General features: G+C 41.1%; 1 protein-coding gene across 5 annotated transcripts in view; it reads right to left on the bottom strand.

The window, feature by feature from the left end:
- The window catches only part of tdrd3 (tudor domain containing 3), a 182,556-nt gene that overhangs the window by 21,288 nt on the left and 138,218 nt on the right, over positions 1-23,050 (bottom strand). For 4 of the 5 annotated variants that reach the window (XR_011935141.1, XR_011935142.1, XM_072476317.1 and 1 more), the window contains exon 13: positions 2,670-2,794. Coding sequence is in view for 3 of the 5 variants with exons in the window: in XM_072476317.1 (XP_072332418.1) it covers positions 2,675-2,794 (120 nt within the window). In the remaining 2 variants the exon portion in view is untranslated. Of the gene's footprint in view, positions 1-2,669; positions 2,795-11,246; positions 11,440-23,050 lie in introns of those variants that run through there. The other variant, XM_072476319.1, reaches the window with a different exon arrangement.

The raw sequence follows: 23,050 nt of genomic DNA, 5'->3' as shown, positions 1-23,050 counted from the left end.
GTGAAACTTGATACCATTTGAATTGATTTTGCAGAGATCCCTTTGTCTTTTAGTTCAGTCGTTTTCTGGGATGTAAGAAGCTGGATGTCTCTTACATTTCTGTAAGATGATTCAAGCTTGCAAGCTAAATAAATAACTTCTGTTTACGTGCGAATCCGTCTCAACTTTTATTGAGGCCAGACTGACAGAGAAAGAAATTTGGAGATCTACAGCACAGCGGGCTAATTTAGGGGGGGGTGCCAGTTACGGTAGCGAGGGATAGGTTTAGGTACTTGGGGATTTAGGTAGCGAGGGAATGGACTGGGCTCCATAAGTGGAATTTAACGAAGCTGGTGGAGGAGACCAGGGAGGATCTTAAGATGTGGGGTACACTGCACTTAACGTTGGCGGGGAGGGTCCAAGTGGTGAAAATGAATATTCTGCCAAGGTTCTTGGTTATCTTTCAGGCTCTTCCGACCTTTATACCATACGCCTTTTTTTCTGAAAGTGGACACAATCCTGTCTGATTTTGTATGGGTGGGGAAGGTGCCGAGGGTGGGGAGGACCCTGCTACAGAGGCAGAGGCAGTAGAGGGGGTTGGCGTTGCCAAACTTGCTTCATTATTATTGGGCAGCGAATCTGAGCAAGGTGTGGCAGTGGTGGGAAGGAGAAGGGGTAGAGTGGGTTAGGATGGAGGAGGAATCTTGTAAGGGGTCTAGTTTGAGGGCTATGGTGATGGCAGCATTGCAAATGGCTCGGAGTAGATATTCAGGGAGCCCAGTGGTGCAGTCCATGGTGAAGATATAGAATCAGCTGAGGAGGCATTTTAGGGTGGAAGGGATGTTGGTGCTAACGCCGCTGTGCGAGAATCATGGGTTTGAGCCGAGGGGGGAATGGATAATGTATACAGGAGGTGGAGGGAAGTGGGGCTGATCAAAGTGAGGAATTTGTATTTGGAGGAAGGGTTCCCCAGTCTAGAGGAGCTAAGGGAGAGGGTAGAGCTGCCGAGGGGTAGTAAGTTCAGGTATCTACAGGTTAGGGGCTTTTCACGAAAGGTCTGGAAGGGGTTCCCTAGATTGCTGGGATACACCCTGCTGGAGCGACTGCTGCTTCCGGATGTGGAAGGCGAGGGAAGAATTGGAGATATATATAAGTGGCTGGGGGAGCAGGGAGGCGAGCAGGTGGTGAAGATCAAGGAGAAATGGGAAGCGGAGTTGGGAGGGGAGATCAATTGGGGAGTATGGAGTGAGGCACTGCGAAGGGTACACGGGACCTCCTCTTGTGCAAGGATGAGCCTGATACTGTTTAAGGTGGTGCACAGGGTGCTTATGACTTGGGCGAGAATGAGTGGGTTCTTTCAGGGGGCAGATGAGTGTGAGACGTGTGGGCGGGGACCAGCGAATCATGCACACATGTTTTGGAGTTGTGAAAAATTGGGAAGATTCTGGTCGGGAGTGTTCGTGGTCTTAGCCAGGATAGTGGAGGAGGGAGTGGACCCGGACCCTTTGGTGGCGATATTTGGGGTTTCAGAGAAGCCGGAGCTCATGGAGAGGAGGAAGGATGATGTCTTGGCCTTCGCCTCTCTGATTGCACGGCGATGAATTTTGCTGGAGTGGCGGTCGGCATCGCCACCGGGGGTAGCAGCATGGTTCGATGACTTCCTGCGGTTAGAGAAGATAAAGTATGAGTTAAGGGGTTCAGCAGGGGAGTTTGAGAAAAGGTGGGGGATGTTTGTGACCGTGTTTGAGGAGCTGTTCTTCGCTGGGGGGGTGTGTGAAAAAGGAGAAAAATCTGTACAAACTGTATAGTTGATTGTTGGGAAGAATGTTTCTCGGGGTATTTATTTGCTGTAACCTACTTTGATACAAGTTTGAATAAAATGCGTTCCAAAAAAAAGAAACACAGCGCTTCTGCCATTATTGTTAATTCTGCTGCCTCAAAAATGACACTTACCTTCAAGTCTAAGGTTTGAACCTTTACAAGGGGGACGTTTTGTGTTGTCAAAATTGTAGATACCAAAAGGATTTATTCATAGATGGGATATCTCCAGCACCTCAACAAGAGTCAGTATGGAATTCTTGGGATTGTAGCATATATTTCACCAGCTAGTCGACAGTGTGCAGTTTACACAAAACACACATGCAAGAATCTTGGTTTGATGAAAGTACACTTTAACTCAACGGTATATTCCATCATGTTGTTCAAAAACACGTTATAGGGCTGCAAAGATTTTTCTAGCCATGATTATAGCAAATTGTATAAGTTGAAATATCAATATGGTTGCATTACCTTTGTGCCAGAGCAATGTCATTGAGTATTTTTAGGGTTGAACAGATTGAGTATTTTTTATTTGTGAAAACTAAATATACCAAGTTCTTATTACTATTGCCAACACTCCAATGTAATAACTATAATGTACATTATTCATAAGATTTTACTGAAATTACTTATAAACCAATGTAGCAAGAAATCCCATCCAAGTTGTTATCTAGTTATGAATAAAAGATATTTATATCTTGTTGTTGCATACATCTGATTGGGTCATAAATGACTATATTGCTGCACTGAGCAGAAGTTAACTTTTATAGTGCATGCATGTGTGCCATCTGCGTCTGCACATCTCACTCAGGCTCGGTCCAGTGATATCCTACTGGCCAAGTATGACCTGCAAATAATATTATTTTGTTTACCTGCATCATTTTCTTGCTCCAGGCGGTTGATAATACCGTTGGGTAGGTCTTGTTGAGCGCCTTGGCTGTCCATCCCCACCTCGACAAAATTCTAACGTACCCTCAAACGATTCTTCCTCCTCTGCCTGTTTGCATATTTAAAAATGCAATCAAACTTCAAAAAAGTGTATCGCAAAACAGATTTTTAAATCACAAATATGGCATTGGTTATTCTCACGGTCTTCATTAAACTTGGGCATGATTCCTAAAACAGCATTTCCATGACTTCTCTTCCGAGGAAATAAAAAAGTACCAAGTAAAAGGTCACAATTTCCTTTAGATCAAATAGTTTCTTTATTAAAGAAAAAAACACCTTCAATGAGTAACACATAAAAGAACTAAACCTGAACTGGCCCTCAATCATACACGTAAAACGTAATCTGCGATTAAACAAAATGCAAATTCAGGAAAATATACATTTGTGTGAAGTGCTTCCTAACACCAACCCTGAAAGGCCTTATCCTAATTTTCAGATTAAGCACCCTTGTAAGGGTACCCTTTCACTAGAGCAAATAGTTTCCCGCTAGCTATTCTATCAACCCCTTCAGTCATCTTAAAAACCTCAAGTAGATATCCCTTAACCGTACACACTCAAGGGAATCATAGAATTTCAAGTCAACATTATGTTACATTTCCTCAGAATTGAATCTTTCAGCACAAGAATCATTTAAGTGAATCTGCACTACACCCGCACAAACATTAATATATCTTTCTTGAGGTGCCTTGTCCAGAACTGAATGTAATACTCCAAATGCGATCCAAAGCTTTGTACAACTTCGTCCCCATTGAACAAAAACTCCCTTCAGATAAAAGCCAACATTCCTTTGGTCTTTTAATTATTAATTATAACAGAATACTTTTTTCTGTACGTAACCCGCAAATCTATTTGCTCTTCTACAGCTCGTAGTTACTTTCCATTTAGAAACCACTCTGATCTTTCTTGTGTCCAATATCTACATCTCCCTTTTCATGCTAATCTTTTTCCACAGCATTGCCCGCTCACCTAATTTATCAATGCCCTTTCCCAACTTGATCTATACTACCTTATGTGGCATATAACGTCAGTCAGCAGCAAATCTAGGTACATGTATGGCTCCATAATCCTTCATCCAAGTCACTTGTAGTGAAATGCTGTGGCTTCAGTACAGATCCCACTAACTACATACTGAAATGGAGAATATTTAATCTCCACCATTTGGGCATTAAGTGTTCACACATAAGGCGCAACCATTACCATAGGAAGAGGCTATTCAGCCCATCACGCCTGTGCCAATTCTTTGTAAGAGCTATCCAATTAGTCTCATTCTCCTGCACTTTTGCCCTGGCCCTGCAAATATTTCCTTTTCAAATATATACCCAATTGCCATTTGGAAAGTAATTACAGAATCTGCTTCCACACGTTTCAGGCTGTGCATGAAGGGTAGCATGCAAAAAGTAAAGCATTGTTGAATAACTGTACACCTCCTACACAAACTGACAAATTTTCCTGCTCTTAAAATTAGAAGAAAATGGAGCATACTGAATTCTTCATGGGGTGTGTAATCCTCTGGCCATATTTTCGTTCGTGTACACCCATCCAAGTGACGTTTAACGCAAATATAAAAATCTACTCCAATGCATTTTATCATAGCATTTCTAATCTTAAATTAATGGCTGCAACTGTATTTGAATGGATAGTGTAAGATTTTACATGATGGCACAAATTTGTACTGTGTAACCAATAATGTTTAATATTGGGTAAACAAGCAACTTTTAGAAGTTCACAGAACTGATATATAGAAAGTAGTGCTTATCTTTCAGTATTGCGACATTCCCCTAAACCTTACGGCAACAGTTCCAACCATGATACTGCAGTTAACAACTTCAAAAGTTATGCTGCTTGCCAATAGCAAAGGGTGGCAACCAGTACATAAACATTCAACATTATGGCTACAAGCAAATGATGCACTTCAAATATAGAGAGATGTACAACACTCACAAAAATAACCCAATGAATGATGGGGTTCAGCTAACTCTGTTGGCTGGATGGCTAGAATATGATGCAGGACAAAATCAACAACAGGTTCAATCCCTGCACTGGTTGTGGTAGTTTATGGAGGTCTGCCACTTTGCCTTGCCCTATGCTTAATGTGGAGTGATACTCCTCAAGCTGTATAAACAATTAGTCCATCCCATAATCATCCTATGGCCCTTTGTGGACAATGGCTAATTAATAAGCCTAGCACCAGGACTTGTTGGCCATGGAAGGAGTATTCACAATGCGGTACAACAGGCTGACAATCAATTCGGGAATCCTTCCACCACTTCCCCACTATTACCAAAATGAAAAAAAAAAATGTATGGGTGTGTGTGAAGATATGCTTACAAAATAGAATGTTCACAGATTTTGAAGTTTTAGAAATTATACGCATTTGCAGATTGTTTCAATATCGGCAAAAGTGGCACAAAGCATTTGTGTAATAAGAACATTGAATACCATATTTATACTTCTTTTAAAATAAAAAAGACAAGGATTTTGTTGCAGCAACAATTTTCTGCACATGTAAATGTTGCACAATTTGAATGTGCACAACCCACACAGCAATATTCCCATACCTTTACCTGATTATACAAGGACATTTTGTTGAAGTTCAAGATGACAAAAAAAACTTACAGAACCAACATGATCTTCGGACTTTCTGCTCAGCAGGTTAGAGCTGTTATATAACTGAAATATCAATTGGATACATCCAGGGTTGATACATTTGTGTTCCTGTCAGCCAGTCACAACAGCATCTTACAAGTGGGCTGATGCATTATTTGCTAGTGCCAGATGGTAAAATTCCTTTATAATTAATACAACAGAGAGCATTGTTTGCAGCTTTGATTAGCTTTCCATCAGTGTAGGAGTGCCAGAGACCATTCACATGCATGAATGGCACCTGTCGATCATCCAGGCTTTATTTAGCCACAAGAGCTTCCACTCCTTGTCATTTCACTCAAGCCCAAGACTTCTTACTGACAGGGAATATTCCTACCTTGGCTGATGACACCTCTTCAGAACAATACCATGTTACACCAGAACAGGTACAACTGCAGCCACATCACCATTAAGTGTGACATGGGGCAGGCGATTAGGATGCTCAAATAGTGGTTCAGGTACCGCAACAGGTCTGGACGTTCCCTGCAGTCCTCACCAACAACAGTGTCCCAAAATAATTTTGTTATGTTGTGCCCTGCCTAACATAACTCGAGGACTCAGTGTGCAGGAAGAAAGAAATCTTATGTTGGAGGGAAGGTCAATAATGAAGGAGATGATAATGTTTGGCCCCAACTAAGGCCCTTAAGAACTCCTGCAGTGATATTGCAGGCCTGAGATGGTTGGCCACAACAATCACAACCATTTTCCTTTGTGCTAGGCAGCCATTAATGAGTTACCCCTCCCTCCCCCTCCCCAAACTAATTCTCATTTACTCGCGTTTTACTAAGACTCGTTGATCCCACACACGGTCAAATGCTGCCTTGATGTCAAGGGCAGTCATTCTCAGTTCTGGAATTTCTTTTGTCCGTATTTGGATCATTGCTGCAATGAGGCCTGCAACAGGGTGGTCCTAATGGAACACTAACTGAAACATCGGTAAGCAGGTTATTGCTGAGCAAGTGCTGCTTGATAGCACCATCAATGACATCTTTTATCATTTTGATGATGACTGATAGCCAGGTTGGATTTGTCCTGCTTTTTGTGGACAGGGCATATCGAAGGAACTCAATGACCCTCCTTGCCTCACCAGACCAAATATTATCCTCAGGGAGCCATAATTGAACTTATCCACTTTTTCTTATAGTTTCCACAGTTCTTTCCTTCAGCTTCACTTGCAGACGTAGACTAAACCTTTAAATAGCAGCTGTGAAATGGCACCAAGTAGGACATGGCGGTGACACATTATTTCATCAAGGAATCCAGAAGCTTCAGTTAAAATCATCCAAGGCATCCAAATCATGCAGGTTCATAACCCTCTAACACCCATGTACAATTTTCCAGGTTTATATCAGGCTCAAACATTACATAAGAGTCCCCTACAAATTCTGTGAAAATCTGCAAAGATACTTCACACATTACCAAGCTGAGACGTTGTTTACCTAAAGAATGCGGGAGGGCATGTACCTTCAATTTCAATGGGGATTCTCCCAATTGTCCAAGGCTTTTCCACCATTTCTACAGATCTTGTGTTACATGAGATAATCAAGAGATCCCAGGCCATCTCTCAATGTTTTTTTGGGGGGAGCATTTATATCCCTGCAAATCTGAGCACTGAAAACTCCCCTTACTGCATAGGTGACAGTGGTCTCTCCCAATGCTGCATTGTAATTATTACTGGGTACACAAAATGGCTCACACACATTTTAGTCCATTTCTCCCTTTCTCCTTTATTTTCCCCAAAATGAAACTATCAAGCTTCCTCTATTCAACACCACATTGCAGGGTATAGATAACATTCATAATAGAATCCTGTCTTGAATAAAGTGGTGACAACTATGCAAATAGGCACAGCCCACTTTTGTTTACCACTTTGCTGCATTTAATTCTTTGCCTTGAAAAGCTGGAACTCAATGTTGAGGAACACATTATGAATTTTCAGCACATTCTATTTTTATTACATAATGCAATATATATCACAAAACCCAGTTTTTAGCTATTTGGAAAATAAATTCATAATGAGAAAATTACCAGTAAAGCTCAACACAAATTTTATTTTAGTAACCTGGCATTTCTTGCGAATTGAAAATGAGAGTAATTCTAAGCATTTGTAATGGAATCAAGAGATTAAATGAAGACAGGCAAATTCTCGCAACATTCATAAATTAGAATTGACATATCTTTCAGATATGGACAAATATGAAAACATTCAACCTCCTTGATTTAACAGTCTCTCAAAACGAATAATAAAAGAATGATGTGTAATGTGCAGGTAAAAATCATGAGCTTCTCTTTACTGACAAGTTATTGAGATGACATGTTTTTACTCATTAATAGTACAAGACCGTACTCCATTTGTTTTCCAATTTGGGGGATCAGAAGTGAGGGGAGGTACTTTCACTTTGAAGTGAACGAAGACCAAGTCAGAACTGAGGAACCACTCAATCTTCTTCCTCCTCTAGCTTTGTAATACCTACTTACTAACTAAGGATCTACTGCATCTTTTCAACTTTGGTGGAGTTCTTCGTTTGGACCCTAGCACTTCCATTTTCTCATTTCAAAAAGAGTCAGGAACAGAAGTCTAGATTACCAAAATTGGTGAAAGCATAAAATGAAAGAAAAGGTTAGCAGCTGAGATGAGGTGTACTAAAGCTACGGGCCTCTCCAATCATGCTGGTCCTGCACAAATCAATCCTAATGTTTTGGGGTACATTCTACAGTAGTGTTAAACACCTGTGCACGGTTCAATACTTGGACAGTTGGAAAAGCAAAGAACGGCCAGTCTGATTTTGCATCGGTAATAACTGCTTACAGAATAGCAGACTTCAATAAAAAACGAAGAATTTGGAGAAGTCCAAAATTAAAAGCTAATCAAGAAGCGAACTTTAAATTCACCGGATTAAGTTGAATAATAAATTAATTGGTGCATGCATTGTAATTAACTAATGGATTGATGAACCACCTGAAAAGGTGATAGGAGATTCAAACCACCACTTATTGGTTTGCAGTGTCGGCATTCTGGAGAACCCAGTATGATTGGAAAAGGCTGGAGATTTAGTGAATTGGGAATCAGAGCTTACAGTAGTCTTGCCATTTGTGTGTTCAAAATTTTCAATGAAGTTTAGGTTTACTGTTCATGACTATTTTTTTTTTTAAACTGAGAAACAAAGCTGAAACATCAAGATCCATAATTAAGTGCTCCACAAAAGGTGGAAAATGCAAAAGATCAGTAATTAGTGATTAGGTTTAAAGATTAAAGACCTGAGGACAGCAGGAGGACGATAAATGGTTCCACAGTTTTGGGGATTTGAGAAAGAGTGAGTTGAGAGTGGGAGATATTATACAGTCTTACAAATGCATCTTATGATTACAGAAGGAAAAGTGTAGAATTATTTAATTGCAACAGAAGCAGAACAGAGATCTGAAAATACAGAAAAACAATTGTACCGATGCAAGAGACAGATTGTTTCATACTTTTCATTAACGGTGACAGAAACTGTTGATGATTAAGTGTGTTTGTCTGACCATATCTATAAATTATTTAATTATCTTAGTGCTGTGCAAATTTGAAGTTCAAATATGGTAAAGCACAAGTTTCAATTTAACACATTTATAGTTACCACTGCAATACAGAATTTTGACACTGCAGAAGAGTTTCAACGATGGCAGAATATATGGTTTCACTTAAATGGTGTAAACAAGAGATTTATTTTACTTGTAGAAGTTCTCAAGATTTTAATTTTTCCCTCATGGTTTGCGTCTAACTCAACAACAAATTAATAATCACTGATTTTGAACCAGATGTGACAAAACAAACGAACATTCATCCTAACTGATCATTAGATTTCACTCTGGGGAATATTTCACATCAGTCTTAATCATTTCCAATTCCTAACTGAAGGAATAAATTCAATTAATTTGAATTTGCAAAATACTAGGTGATAGTATGGTGTGACATTGTAAAATGAATAATTTTATTTAAATTAAAAAAACTCCCCAACACTCATTTTATGCTGCTGTTTATGTTGCAGCCAAGTTGAAAGCTTCCCTGAGCCGACATCAATTAAAATTTGTGACCAAATTTACATCAATTTCTTTGTGAAAATATACAATGTGCGCAGAATTTAAAAGCTGGAAGAAGTTTTTAAGGAAGAAAGGAATTTATTTTTAGTTATATATATATATACAATACTTAAATCACAGCAAGTCTAAACTTATAGTTATTCTCCTCACAGTTCCCAAGAAATTTCTATTTCAGTCAGATTGACTCCAAAGCATTACTTACTCCCTAACCCATGAACCCGATCAAAAGCTAGTGTTTTGTAACAGCTCTTTTCAGAATAACTTTAATTGAATGGCTGCTCTGCAACCATCAGAAAGAACATACAACAGATAGATTTCACTGACATCAGTTTGAATACTGAGCTTGTCTATCAGGAAGCCTGGAGTTCAACTTAAGTTCTTGTTTCGGGGTGCAGTTTGGGAGCTGCAATTAATTTATTAAACTAGAACCAGACATTGCTTCCTCAGTATTTTTCGAAAATTATGAAGTGCAGTTATTGAAGGCGGCAATGGCAATACCATGAGTAATCTTTCATATAAAACAAAATGTCTCAAACAAAGTTTTTTCCAAATAATGCTGTCATGTACCAAATATATTAACAGCAAATTAGTTACAATAGCAAACCTTGTATGACACCAAGAAATTAATTCTAATTCACAAGCTGCAGTCTGGTGCAAAAAGCATCCTGAATTCTATTTTCTTCTGGCTCAGTTTGTTAAAAGAAAATTCAGCCCATTATGGAACACAGCATGGGAGCCAAATTTTCAATTCCAGTTTATATTGAGTAAATTGATTTTTCAATGTGCTGGCATGAAGGTACATTTGGTTTCAATGCCTCAAGGTCAAAAAGTGTATTAAAAATTAACCTAAAGCACTGCAAAGGTGGAGAAGCAGAAAGACGTCAACTGAAAATGGGGCCAATTGTCAATAGTAACCTCCTTTATAAATTAACACAACTCACACAAGGAATTACCTGATGCCACAAAGAACATCTGTTGCTTGTAGATAAGTACCCAAATGTTACTCATTGTTTTTGAGAGACATTTTAAAGAGGGAGGTGCAAGAAAACATGGGTGAATGCCCCAAACTTAGCTTGTGCGAAATATGGCAAAAGGAGAAGCTGCTTGGATGTTTTGAGAACTGGAAGTAGAGAGAAAGACAGCGGACAAAAGAGATGGAGGGAGATAAGGTTAGATGTTGGTAAACTGAAGGGTGAATTGATCAAAGTTTTCAAGATGTTAAGGGAACCAGGTGGGACAGATGGATAGAAACCATTTGTGCAGATTGGGAGAGTCTGGGACCAAGGAACAGTCTCAAGGGTAGAGCCAAACCTTCCATGAGTGACATTAGGGAAAATTTCTGCACACAGAGGGGGTTTAAGTTGGAACAAGCTGCGACAAACAACAGCTACACCAGTTGCAAATGCTAAGCTGAGACTGATAGTTTTTTGTCCAAGAATACAGGGCAATCCCCAAGAACAGGTTTGAGGGGTTACACCTATATGTCTAAAATGATAGGGAGAGTAAAGAGAAGACAAACTGTATAAAAAGTCCATAGCTAAATATACAAGACATCACAGCAACCCACGCATCAAAATATCGATCCATTGAATGGCCTGACCAATAGATGAAACAATCTTGTGAATTTCAGACTTCGTGTTACTAAATTTCATCAAGGCATACAAAACAAAGAGCAACATTTTTCTCAGGTAAATATTCCTCAACTGTCTCGGTGATATGTAAATTATTTATATGTTACCAGACACAACAGAAGAGAAATTGCAAGAGAACTGAAGAGGTTGTGACAAAATGTATAAAACTTTTATTGCAGATAATACATTTTAATACATTTTTCACTGTTTGTGATTCAAGTTTTTTTTAAAGAGCAATCATGCTGTGATGTGAAATTGGGTCATCTCTTAAAGGCTGCAATCGTCGGTGCACACTCCGATATGGTCGAACAATAGGGGTCCTTCACTCCATTAGGACATTCTATAATATGGTGAATAAAATAAAATGTTACCCGTTGTAGCTAGTTTTGTGCAACTAGCTCACTGAATGAATCCAAAATGTAATAAGTGTTATTCCATTGTCAATGTGATTTAGTCCAACATTTAAGCTCAAGCAGAGAGAGAGCAACTGACAGATTTTGATAAATCAGTTCCACATTTGGAAGGATGAAAATATTAGTACTATCTTGTATTAAAAAATCTTAGGCAGCCGGCAAATTGAATATCTGTGGACAGCTTTAAAATAATTAATCCCAATTAGCATGAAAGATATTTAAACTGTGTATTATAAGATCACCCAAAACGATACCGCACTGTTTGCTGTAACCTTAGATTGAACTCCATAACAAATTGAAAATAAAAATGACTTCATTACAGAATTAATGTTCTTTTCTATTTAATTCAGCTTCGCATTGTTACAGTTGAAACCTCTAATATGCAATGAGCATCAGTACCCACACTTTTCACTTATCACCATTGGTTACTACCAGTTCTGTCGGTAATTATTTCTCAGGATAGCAATTAGCAATGCAATAATGAGGGTTCAAAACATTTCCATATTCACACCACCATGTAACAAAGTTAAACATACATAATAGATTCAAAGTGCTTTTTACACGAGCTAAAAGCAAAAGTAAACACAAGAGCCAATAAAAAGATGAGACATTTCTATGCAGAAGCTGCACATGCAGGAAGCACAAGTCAGGAAATAGTGAGCTCACGACCACTGATTTGCCATATGCTAAAACAACAAGTGCTGATCAGAGTGCCTGATCACAAAGTCAGGCCTATAAACATTTTACATTGGCCTGTACAAGGCTAGTCATGAATTTGAAGCTGCAAACAATAAATTACCAAGATAGTTGCAGCATATATAACAAAAATTCTGACTGATGTTGTGAACCCTATATTTGCTCAAACTCACTGAAGAATAACAATATTAATTCACAGTGAATAAATTATAAAAAATGACGCAAGGACAATTTGAATAAACTAGAAACTTACAACTGCTACCAGGTGCCTTGTGGTGCAGAATTTGAGGGCACTGACATCTGGTGGGAGCAGGATCAGACTCAGCTGTAATCAACTATCCTGGCAGCATTTATCATTTAGGTTTACACATGAAGAACTGGAACCCAAAATCAATCAACAATATTGGAAGGGGAAACATATTAGGCAAACCACCCGTGGCAGCAGAACGCACATAACCATGCCGTATTTTTAATTATTTCAGCAATTACAATGCCCAAGAGTGATAAACATTGGCAGTATAGCATCCATGCAACAAGTATTGATCTCAATTTAAAACAGGCACAACGTTCTGGAACATTCAACAATTTATTCTTTAAACCTAAACGCCACTGATAAAATCTGTAGGCCATTAAGTCCTAAAGACGTGTGGGCTTTTCATCATGTTTCTCTAAATGTAATTTTTAAAAAATTATTCATGGGATGTGGATGTGGCTAGCTAGGCCAGCATTTATTGCCAATCCCTAATTGCCCTTAGAATTAATATCAGCAGAAATTTTTTTTAAGTTTCTCACTCCTGTTAACCCCTTGGTTACTCAAATTTGTTTAATTAATCTCTTGTGAAGACATGTACAAAATATATATTTAACATGTCTGCTCTCCCCTGATTCTCCATGATAATTGTTCTGTGTCTGGCACAAAGGGATCAAAATACATACTTTAGCTACTCTCTTCCTTCTTGTATATTGGTGAAAACTTTTACCATCTATTTTTCTATTCCTGGCTGGTTTATACTTATTCAATTGTTTCAGTTTGGACAATTTTTTTGTCACCCTCTCATAGCTTCAAAAGCAGTCCCAATTCTCAGTCTTGCCTAAATTTTTTGTAACACTACAAAATTAATCAAACAATATCCTTAACTTGCCTTTCTCAGAGCTTTTATATTTTACATTATTGAACATTTTGAATTGTTTATGTAATTTTTTTTCATTTGTTCATGGGATGCGGGTGACGCTAACTAGGCCAGCACTTATTGTCCATCGCTAATTGTCCTGGAGAAGATGGTGGTGAGGGTGTCTTCTTGAACCGCTGAAGTCCATGTATTGTTAGGGAGTACCACAATTTTGACCCAGCCACAGTGAAGGGACAGCAATATAGTTCCCAATCAGATTTTCCCTTCATTCGGACAGACAGAAACTATCCTCTACCTGTTGATTAAAGTCAAGGACCAAGGCACCTCCATCACTGCATCCTGAATCTCCAAACCTGTCCTACTCTCACTCACACCCTCCTGACTTTTGCCATTGATCAATTCTAAAATTCTACTTATCCTTAGGGGTGTGACTTCTTCCTAGAGCAAAGTATCCAGGTAATGTTTTTCTAACTGATGGTCTGCCATGTCTGCAGCTTGGATTTCAGCTCAATAACTAAGCTAAAGTTGCTCAAGTTCCAGGTGCTTACCACAGATTTAACTGTCTGGGATCGCAAAGTTCTCCACAAACTTCCACACGTTGCAGTTACAGCACACTACATGCCATGCAATGTCTGTCTATCCTTATTTATTTGATGAGTTATGTCATCAGAAATCAAGAAAGTGAAATAACAGCAAAATACAGACTCCCAGCTAAAACACAAAAGAAAAACACCAACTACTGGAGGTAAAAGAAAAGGTGTGAAAAGCAGCATCTACTTCCATCTCTACACTGAATTAAGACTTGCACCAAATTCCCAACTTTAACACTCTGGTCCACAATCACTCGTGACTCACATTCCTTGATGGCTATTGCCATCAGCTGTAAAGGCCCCCAGCTCTGAAATCCCCTTCCTAAATTTCTCCATCTTCATAGTCTTGACCACTCTTTCCTCCTCTAAAATCTATCTCTTTGAACAGGTTTTTGGTTACCTGCGTCAAACAAGGCAAGGGGATACACAATAAATGACAGGAATCTGAAAGTGTATGGGAACAAAGGAACTTTGGAGTGTGTGTCTGCATAGATAGCAGCGCAGGGAGATAGTGGTTTAAAAGGCATAAAGGATACTTTCTTTTATTGGTAAGGCTTGACGTATAAGAGCAGGGAGGATATGTTAGAACTGTATAAAACATTAGTTATACTGAAGCTGTACAATTGCATATAGTTCTGACACCGCTGTCACAAACGATGTCATCACACGAGAGACAATGACAAGGATATTGCCAGGAATGGAGAATTTAAGTATGAGGTAAGATTGCAGAGGCTGGGTTTGTTTTTTTCAAACAGAAGAGGTTGTTAATTATGGTGAGCCCAGAAAGAATACACAGGAAGTCATTAGCACTGGTGTCAATAACCAGTAGCATGAATTTAAAGTAATTCTCTTTCACCCAGAGGGTTATGGGTGTCTTGAACTCACTGCTTTAAGAGGTGGAGAAGTAAGAAACCACACTGCATTTAAAACACACTTGGACATGGATATGAGGTGCCATAAACCTCCAGGGCAACGGATCATGAGCTGGAAGTTGGGATTAGACCGGGTAGCTTTAATAGCCAACATGGACTTGATCAGCCATCTCAGGACTTACCAAACTTGAGTGAAGCAAGTCACCCTCGATCCAGAGGGACTGCCTAAGAAGGTAGCTCCAAGAGCTGGTGCATTAGTAACTTGCATCCCGACTTCCCAAAGCCTGTCCACCATCCACAAGGCAAAGATCAGGAGCACAATACTCTCCACTTGCCTGGATGAGTGCAGCTTCAATAAAACTCAAAATTCTCAACACCACCCAGAGCAAAGAAGACCGCTTGATCAAACACCTACTTAAACATTAATTCCCTCCACCACTGACACAGTGGAAGCAGTGGGTACCATATACAACTCGACAAGTCTCCTTCGACAACACCTGCCAGACCCATGACTTCCACCATCGAGGAAAATCACAGTAGTGCAAAGTTGCTCATGTTTAAACCTTGCTTTCCTCAATTAAAACTTGCTTTCCCATGTATTCCCCTTTATGTTCTGTTATGCTGGCTGCTACAATTCTGCAAACTGCTTCTAAATTAATCTAACTCAGTCTTATGTGCTATTTGGATTGGTCCAGTGATGCCATATTTTGATGGATTTGGCGAGTAGTCAATCAACTCTTTTGGAATCCCGGGACTTGTGTGGCTTTCAATTTTGATTGGTAGAGAGCTCCATAAGATTCTGGAAGGCGGCGACAGACTCAATTTTGAATTCTGTTCTATTTTTACTTAAGAGAGAGCAGGGACACGGGTTTGGACTCTATCAGCCAAGGCTGGCGATTAAAACTTTCAACCCTGCCTGTGAAAGGGTAATTTATAATTGAAAGGCTGCAAGTAATCTCTCTGTGTAGACAGCCTGTGAAAGCCTAACCCCTCTTTGAAAGGCCGAGGAAAGCCCAGTCAGATATCTCTCCTGCGATCTTTATAGGTCTTTCTTGGAGAAAATACCTTTTTTTCTCTCTCTCTCCACTACAGTTGGTTCTGACCTGCAGAAAGAGCAGACCAGTGGCCAAGAGGGAGTAGACTGAAAACCCTCCTTTAAATTATCTAGTTTTCGTAGCGGCTGAATACAGCTGAGTGGCTTGCTAGACCATTTCAGAAGGCATTTAAGAGTCAACAACATTGCTGTGGCTCAGGAGTCACATGTAGGCCAGACCAGGTAAGGATGGCAGATTTCCTTCCGATTTTAGGAAAATGTCAGCAACCTTAAGGAAAAAAATTGGGTGACGAATGGCCACTAGGGGCACTAAAGACCTGGACATCATTAAGAAAATTCAGGGAGAAATCTGGAAAAAGGGCCCAAGTATGAAAGTAAAAGAATTAATTGGATTATGGAGACAATATTGTCAAGAGAGGGATAAGATCATGTTATCAAGTTGGCAAGAAAATGCCCTTCAAATGGGGATTCCAATTTGTGAAGGGGGGAACCAGAAAACTCTGGAGATCTTGAAAAAGGAGTATGCATTCAAAAAACGTGCAAGTAAAGAGAGGGTGGACTCAAGTTTAAAAAATGGGCTACGTAGTTCAATGGCTGGCCTTGCATTGACAGATGCAGATGATGACCTGGAGAATTGGACCATGTCGGCTAGAGTTCCGACTGCACCAGTAGCATTGTCTGCACTAATTCCGGAACCACCAGGGTATCATAATTTATATCCAGTCACTGCTCCCCAGATTCAAATCATGCCAGCCTCTCCAGCCCCTTCGGTTGATAGCTTGGGTCCTATTTCAGCACCTTCACCGTCTGTTAGAGAAGAGGAGCTCTGTTCAACAAGCCCAGTTAGCTCTAGGACCCGATCTCGGACAATGAGAGAGGGGCCTGATCCTATCCAGAAACAATCACGTATACCACCTAGATCCCTTCAGACCGATACGGTAGGACAGAAAAGTATGAGAACAAAGAAAGAAGACGGGAATGGTTCTGAGGAGCAAGAGCTCCCCCTATCGAAAGGGAAAGACGTCGAAGTCTTTGAAGAGCCAGATGAATCTGCTAAAGCGCCCCCTAGTGAGACTCTGAGACAGTTGCTGATTAGGAAAATACCTAATGCTGATGCTGCAACGGCAGCAGCACAGCCCACGATAGATGTTTATTTCCCATGGAGACCCAGTGAGATGATCGCTATTCTGGCTGCAATCCCAGACAGGAAGCAATCTCCTGTTGCTTTCATGGACTATCTGAGAACTACCATCTCAGTTTATCAAGCTGATTTAAGGGACCTCTGGGCCCGAGTCCAGCAGGTTTTAATCCCAGCAGAGTACCGCAATCATCTCAATCACTTGCTGCACTTCAGCAAGCCCATGCTTTGGACGATGATAGACGGGCACAAATCCTGAATGCGTTGAATGTCACATTTCAAAAGCCCATTTACATTTCTGCTATCTTAGACCTCAAACCTAAAAAGACTTAAGAGCCAGAGGAATTTCTGGAACGTTTTAATGAAATCTGCCGTGGGCAGTCAGGCGATTTGCCGTACCAAAATGGTCAGAATTCCCCATAATATTGTGCTATGTTAATACATTGCCTACCACCTTTTGTGGCTACTGCCGTGAAATGTAATAACATGAATTGGACAGAGAACGACCCTTCTCAGATGGCCAGGGCAATCAGATTTTATTGGAAGGAGGGTGTAGGCCAGGAAGGAGGCCCAGTTACAAAGGTTAAGACTGAGTATGTAAGGAAAAAGGATGATCTGAGACCCCAACCAGCGGAAGATACGGTGGCTTACCAGCTGGAACCCCAATATTGTGACCTTGGGTGGGTGGATCAACAAGGGGGAGGATATCAAACCCACCCAAATGGACCCTCAGCTCCTCTTTATGACCCACCGTATGCACCAACAGCTTTACAACTGCCGCTTCCCCTGAGGGGCCATTGGCCTACTGGGAAAAGGGGACGGGGCAGATATAGAGGGAACAATACATGTTTTAATTGCGGCCGTGCAGATCACTGGCATCAGGAATGCCCCTTTAAAAGACGGGGAGCAGAAGGAGACTACCCGGCCCAAAGGAGGGGGTACCCACCAAGGGAAGGACAGACGAGATACACTGACTTCTTCTCGGCAAACCCTTTCGCAACACAAGATTGACTAGCTAATTTAGTCACAAGGACTCTCCAATCGGACAGGGAATGATGAATGTGATATAAAATAGTTAGTTTAAATATTAGTTACAGTAATGTAGATGTAGGCCACTTTAATTCTAGTGAGTTCACAAAGGACAAAGCACAAAGGATTTCAGAAAGCATGGCAAGGAAGGGGGGAGGGGTGTCTGGTGGAAGAGGGGAAAAGGATGCTGGGTAACAAGAGGCCCAGGGTTAAGGAATGCGAAGGAATATGAAGTGAGCCAATCAGGATGTATGGCCAGGTCAGGAGGGGTATAGGATGACCTATGGGAATCGTGTATGTGAAACGTGATGCCATTTGAATGCATTTGCAGAGATACCTTTGTCTCCGACCTCATTCGTTTTCCGAGGGGTCCAGAAGACAGTTTCTGTGTTCTGTGTTTCTGTGAAGCGAGCCAGCCTTGCAAGTTGGTTAAAATAAATAATACTATACCTACAAATCCATCTCGAGTTTTATTGAGGCCAGACTGACGGGTAAAGAATTCAATATTGTCACTTCCCTAAGGGACATATGTGAACCAGGTGGGTTTTTACAGCAATCAACCATGGTTTCATGGTCGTCATTAGACTTTTAATTCCAGATATTCTATTGGGTTTAAATTCTATCACCTACCTTGGTGGGATTCGAACCCGGCCCCCAGATCATTATCCGGGTGTCTGGATTACTAGTCCTGCGTCACTACCACTATTCCACCGCCTCCTCGTGAGGTGAGGTGAGAGTGACTGCCCTTGACATCAAGGCAACATTTGACCGAGTATGGCATCAAGGAGCCCTAGCTAAACTGGAGTAAATGGGAATCAGGGGGGAAACTTTCCGCTGGTTGGAATCATACCTGGCACAAAGGAAGATGGTTATGACGGTTGGAGATCAATCATCTCAGCTTCAGGACATCACTGCAGGAGTTCCTCAGGGTAGTATCCTCGGCCCAACCATCTTCAGCTGCTTCATCAATGACCTCCCTTACATCATAAGGTCAGAAGTAGGGATGTTTGCAGATGACACCAGCAGTACCAGGGTACCACCCTGCCCAAAGGACATGCAGCTGGGGGCCTCTGATTCCCTTGGAGACACCACGAGTGTCCGTTCTGTCTGGTCCCTGTTTGTGGGGACCAGTGCCAAACTGCACTCACCAGAGGTCCCCGAGGAAAAGGGACTGAATCCCAAAACTTCAGTACCTCGGGAATCTGCGCATTCGATTTGCTAAAAAGTGATCCTGCCCATTGTGGGCGGGATTCTCGTCGCAACGTCTTGCGAGACTGCGTTGAATTTTGTGAGGTGTTGTGAGCCGGGTAGATCCCAGCGGTCCTCGAGGAGGATTGCGCCCTGTAGATGTGCCTGCACCAGATGGACTGAAGTAGTTCATGGCAGCAACTCATCACCATCGTTTTAAGGTAAATTAGGGATGGGCAACAAATGCTGGCATTGCCACATCCTAACAAAGACTACATAAAAAAACTATTAAAACATTGTCAATAATTGATCCAAAACTGAAAATGATCATTCAACATATAGTTCATCACCCCTATTTTCTCATCCCCCAAGACCATCCTCAGTCGGACAATTAACAAGTTGAGTCACTTAATACAAATCAAAGAATGACAAAAAATTAAGCAGCCATACCTAGGCTGTATTAACCACTAAACAGTATTCAAGAACAGGTTACCAATTACTCAAGGGGCATAGTGAAAGTATTAAATGAGTACAGTAAGCCTCCCCTTTAAGTCATTCCATTTTAACTTTGGCCAGTTAATAGCGCCCATAGCTGCATTTGGCACTGGGAACTTTGTTTTAATGTCTTATCACATGGCTCTGATGTAGGGGTTGGTGATCGGTGCCATTTTAGAGCTGCCGCTCCAGCTCCCTGACCCTCCAATTCACTGCCACCACTGCATCTCGCCGACCCTTTCTCCCCTCACCACCTCTCCAGTTTGCAACTCACTTCTGTGACTCAAACCTGCTCTTCCTGCCTTTCACCACTCATCTTGCAAGCTGTCACTCATAGCAATGTTTCGGGAGATTGAAGCGGGGAATGTGAGAGCTTTCAAGTAGGAGGGTCAGAAAGGGATGCTGAACCAGAACTACCACTGATGCAGAGTTTAAATGTACACCTGAACTGCTATTTAAACTGGCCTCAGGCTCTGTGATCAGTTTCCTGAGCCCCTGAAAACATGTACTGTACAAGTTAAATTTACAGCCACGTTAAACACAATTTGCAAGAAAACCTCAAGTGAAGTCCTCTGAATGTTCGCATTTTCTGAATGAGACCAAAAACAGATGAGATAAAATGCTTCTCTCTACGACCCGCACAGCACAATAAGGGGAGGATGGCGCGGGGGTGGAGGGAGATGATGTTAGGGGATGGGGGTAATGGTGTGAATTAGCACATTGTCTTTTCCTCTTTAGAACCTGGATATAAATCCATACAAGGGACAAACAACTTTTACTGGCGGCACAGATACTACACCAAATGAGTATGGTTAATAAATCAGCGAGGATGACCACGGTATATAACTACATTCACCCCTTCCCCACATGTAGTTCTGTTATCAATTCTCAGATAAACTACTGGTGCAAGAATTCAAAATGTCAAGAGAAGGAATCTCTTTTACATATCATTGAGACAGCATGATGTCGGTTTACACTACATTTATCTGTGCTATTTCCATTTGAATTTTTTATTCATTCATTGGTTGCGACATCACTAGCAAAGCCAACATTTATTGTCCATCCTTAAATGTCCTCGAGAAGGTAGCAGTGAGATGCCTCCTTGAAGAACTGCAGTGCATGTGGTTTAGGTACACTTACTGTGTTATTACGAAGGGAGTTCCAGGTTTTCTGACCCAACAACAGGAAGAAGTGATGATATAGGTCCAAGTCAAGCTGGTATGTGGCTTGCAGGGTAACTTCAAGTGATGGTGTTCCTATCTGTCTGATGCCCTTGTCCTTCTAGGTGATAAGAGGTCATGAATTGGAAGGTGCTGTCAAGGGGGGCTTGACGAGATGTTGCAGTGCATCTTTCAGATGGTGCACACTGTTGCTACTGTGCTCAGGTGGTGCAAAAAGTGAATATTTAAGATGGTGAATAGATGTTGATCAAGTGGACTGTCTTGGATAGTGTCAGGTTTCTTGAGTGTTGTTGAAATTGTACTCACTGAGGCGAGTGCTTTCCATTACATTCCTGACTTATTTATAATTATCTTTACGTTAACATGGCAATGAAGTTGCTGTGAAAAGTCCCTAGTCGCCACATTCCGGCGCCTGTTCGGGTACACTGAGAGAGAATTCAGAATGTCCAATTCACCTAATGGCATGTCTTTCGGGAGGAAACCGGACCACCTGGAGGAAACCCATGCAGAGACGGGGAGAATGTGCAGACTCCGTACAGACAGATGCCCAAGCCGGGAATCGAACCTAGGACCCTAATGCTGTGGAGCAACAGTGCTAACCACTGTACTACCGTGCCACCTTGCAGATAGTTGGTGGACAGCTTTTAGAGAGTGAGGAGGTGAGTTACACACCACAGAATTCACAGCCTTTGACTTGCTCTTGCGGCCAGTGTGTATCCAACGGTGTTCAGGTTCATTGTGATCTAATGCACACAACCTGGCTGCCATGAAGGCACAGACTTACCATGAAGCATTCGGAGGCTACCTCAGGAGGAGAGTTTTTCCATTCACTGGATGTGGGCATCACTGGCTCGGTCAGCAATTTCTTGACCATCCCCAATTGCCCTCGAGAAGGTGGTGTTGAGCCACCTTCTTGAACCACTACTGTCCATGTGGTGTAGATGCACCTACAGTACTGCTGAAAGAGTATTCCAGGATTTTGACATAAGGAATGTTGTTAAAGTTCCAAACCAGGATGGTGTGTGGCTTGGAGGAGAATGGGCAGGTGATCCAGTTCCCATGCTTCTGTAATCCTTGTCCTTCTAGGAGGTGAAAGAGTTTTCAGATTTTCATGGTGCTCTTGAAGAAGCCTAGGTGAGTTGCTGCAGTGCAACTTGCATATGGTACACACTCCTGCACTGTAAATCTGTGCTGCTGTGCAAACAGTGGAAAGGCTTTTGTGGGGATGGACCAATTTCTGGCCAATGGTAACCGCTAGGATGTTGTTGATGTGGGAATCGAGCAATGGTAATGCCTTTGAATGTCATGGGGAGATGCTTTGATTCGCTCTTGTTGGAAATGGTCAATGCCAAGCACTCGAGTGATGTGAATGCTACTTGCCATTTATCAGATCAAGCCTTCATGTTATAGAGGCCTTGCTGAATGCAGACACGGGCTGTTTCAGTATTTGAGGAATTGTGAACACTCTGCAATTATCAGCAAACATCTCCATTTCTGACATTATGATAAGGGTAAATGATTGATAAAACAATTGAAAATGGTTAGACTTAGGAAACTACCCTGAGGGACACCTGCAGTGATATCCTAGGGTTGAGATGATTGGCCTCCAACAACCACAACCATCTTTCCTTTGTGCTAGCTATGGATCTAACCAATGATGCATATTCCCAGTTCCCATTAACTTCAGATTTGTTTGATGCCACTTTCAGAGACCGTTTGAATTGAACTAATGTTAATGTTTGGATCAAGGCTATCATTTTCTCTTTCCTCCCTTTCCGCTCTTTTCAGTATGTGTTCAGCTCACTAGCAACTTCTCAGCATCACTCCTAACTTCCTTGTCATATCTGACCAAAAAGGCTATTCAATGCTCTAATTCCTTAACTGACATTCAGGATGTTGATATTGCCTGAAACCAGAGACTTTTTTGTTGTTCCAATTGCAAGATTTGCACATCACAATGACAATATAAAAAGAGTAGCTACAAGCCAGGAAGGTTTTATGCAGGTCAGAAACTGATGGCTTGGCTGAACAATGAGCATGAAGATAAAGATAAAAAAGGTGTTTCCTACTGACAATGAGTGTGTATCTATATCACATAAATCTTAACTCATAATAAGCATTGGAAGTAACAATGATGTCAATCACATGGAATAACTCCACATTTA

This window comes from Scyliorhinus torazame, chromosome 15 (assembly GCF_047496885.1).
Source record: "Scyliorhinus torazame isolate Kashiwa2021f chromosome 15, sScyTor2.1, whole genome shotgun sequence".
In the NCBI taxonomy this organism is placed as follows: domain Eukaryota; kingdom Metazoa; phylum Chordata; class Chondrichthyes; order Carcharhiniformes; family Scyliorhinidae; genus Scyliorhinus; species Scyliorhinus torazame.
Note: the sequence above shows the minus strand (reverse complement) of the source record. Positions and strands in the feature narration are given on the sequence as shown.